Source organism: Trichechus manatus, unplaced genomic scaffold (genome assembly GCF_000243295.1).
Source record: "Trichechus manatus latirostris isolate Lorelei unplaced genomic scaffold, TriManLat1.0 scaffold00025, whole genome shotgun sequence".
Taxonomy (NCBI): domain Eukaryota; kingdom Metazoa; phylum Chordata; class Mammalia; order Sirenia; family Trichechidae; genus Trichechus; species Trichechus manatus.
In genome coordinates this window covers 108,963-110,790 of record NW_004443961.1, presented here as the reverse complement: position 1 = coordinate 110,790, position 1,828 = coordinate 108,963, and the positions used below count along the sequence as shown (strand labels likewise).

Here is a 1,828-nt window from a genome sequence, read left to right as displayed (position 1 = left end):
GACCCTACTGGACAGGACGGTGTGCACCACGCAGGGACCGTGTGCAGTGATCTCAGCCGCTCCCCACGACCCTACTGGACAGGACAGTGGCCCAGGCTGTTGATGAAGGCAGTGGAGCTCTGACACTGGTTAGTTTTGCTGGGTCTCCACGGCCATCCCAACCAGCTGGGTCAGAGCCACAGACTCAAGACCACAGGAGGTGGCTTGCCCTAACCAAATTTTGTAATTACACACTGGTATACGTCATAATTGTGTTGTTGTCATTACTTGCCATTGAGACAATTTCAACTCACAGCGACCCCATGTGACAGAGTAGAACTGCCCCATAGTGTCGTCTTGGCTGTGAAATTTACAGGAGCAGACCGCCAGTCTTTCTCCTGAGGGGCTGTTAGGTGGGTTCGAACCACCAACCTTCGGGTTAGCAGCTGAGGGCTTAACCGTTGTGCCGCTAGGGTTCCTCATACCATCATTACTGAGTTCAATAATTTATTTCTTTTAAAATGTATCTTCAATGACCAGTTTATCTTTCTTCTTTTCTTTACATACAATTTATCATGTCTCACCTAGGGATGCAGTATGGACCACACCCCATTAACTATTTCGTGGAACACTCCTGAAAAGATCTGCCTATTCTAAGATGTCACCATTCAACAACACTCAAAACAGCATACCTTTCCACCGTCACTTTCTTTGATAACCATGTAGGGCTCCACACAGTCTCCAATCTCTCCCTGCTGAAGGACTTTTTCAATCTGCCAACAAAAATAATGTTAAAACAAAGGCATGCGTTACATCTACACCATGGAATCTATGCAACCATCAACACGATGTCTTATGACACCATTTGACAACATGGGAAGATACTTATGACAGGTTTTTTGATTAAAACATAATTAGTATGAAGACTATCATCCAGTTTTGTTAAAAAAAATAATCCTCAAGGCTTATGAGAAGGGTCACAGTAGACACATGCCAAATGTTAACAGCTGATGTCTTTTACGGCAGGACTTTAGGTGATTTTTATTTTCTTCCTATCGCTAATGTCTATTTTCTATTTTTAAACAATAAACTTGTATTATGTCTACAATAAAAATGCGATAAAAGTTACTTTATAAAGCAAAGCACAGGAGACATATGTTGGAAGTGAGAAGCTCATTTTCTTGATTATTGCTTACAATGTAAAAAAGAGATACAGCCTCTCTAAAAGTCGGGTTGGGGACTTGAACCTTCCACAAAATGAACAAATGAACAGAATAAATTATCTGCCTAATTATCTCCCTTGTATTTCCTATTAGGGCTCCTTCTCTTGGATTTAACAGACCAGGAAGGAAACACAAACGCGGAAGGATCATTCAGCTTCTCTCTTTGCTAACTGGTTGACAACATGAGTAAGTGCTATAAAAACTCAAGTATTTACACTACCATGCAATAAGTACTCAACGGTCTTCTTCTACTTTGCTTCAGGTAAAGGACCTGCCTGGCCAACTGTCACAAAGGTTGGGCACCATGTTTAGAACAAAGAAAAGGAGGATGAAATTTCCTAACCCTCCGCTCAAAGAAAATTCAACAAGCGCAGTCAGCTCCATTAGCTGTGTGTCATTAGTTGAGATGGTTCTCCACGAAGAAACATGGGTCAATAGATGCCCACAGGAGAGGGCTGTTAATTAGGCACAAAGAATTTAAATCAGAAATAGCTTCCTGATGGAGGGACATTTAATGGCGCGTCTAAGGAGGGAGCATGGGGCTACTCAGTGGACATCGACTTCTGGGAGGACTCCAGAAGGAAGGATCTCCTCACAACAGAGCATGGGGCTACTCAGTGGACATC

General features: G+C 42.7%; 1 protein-coding gene across 3 annotated transcripts in view; it reads right to left on the bottom strand.

Moving 5' to 3' along the window:
- The window catches only part of DOCK8 (dedicator of cytokinesis 8), a 227,026-nt gene that overhangs the window by 131,132 nt on the left and 94,066 nt on the right, over positions 1 to 1,828 (bottom strand). For all 3 annotated transcript variants that reach the window (XM_004373530.2, XM_023728576.1, XM_023728577.1), the window contains one exon: positions 672 to 752. In XM_004373530.2, coding sequence (XP_004373587.2) covers positions 672 to 752 — 81 coding nt within the window. The remainder of the gene's footprint in view (positions 1 to 671; positions 753 to 1,828) is intronic.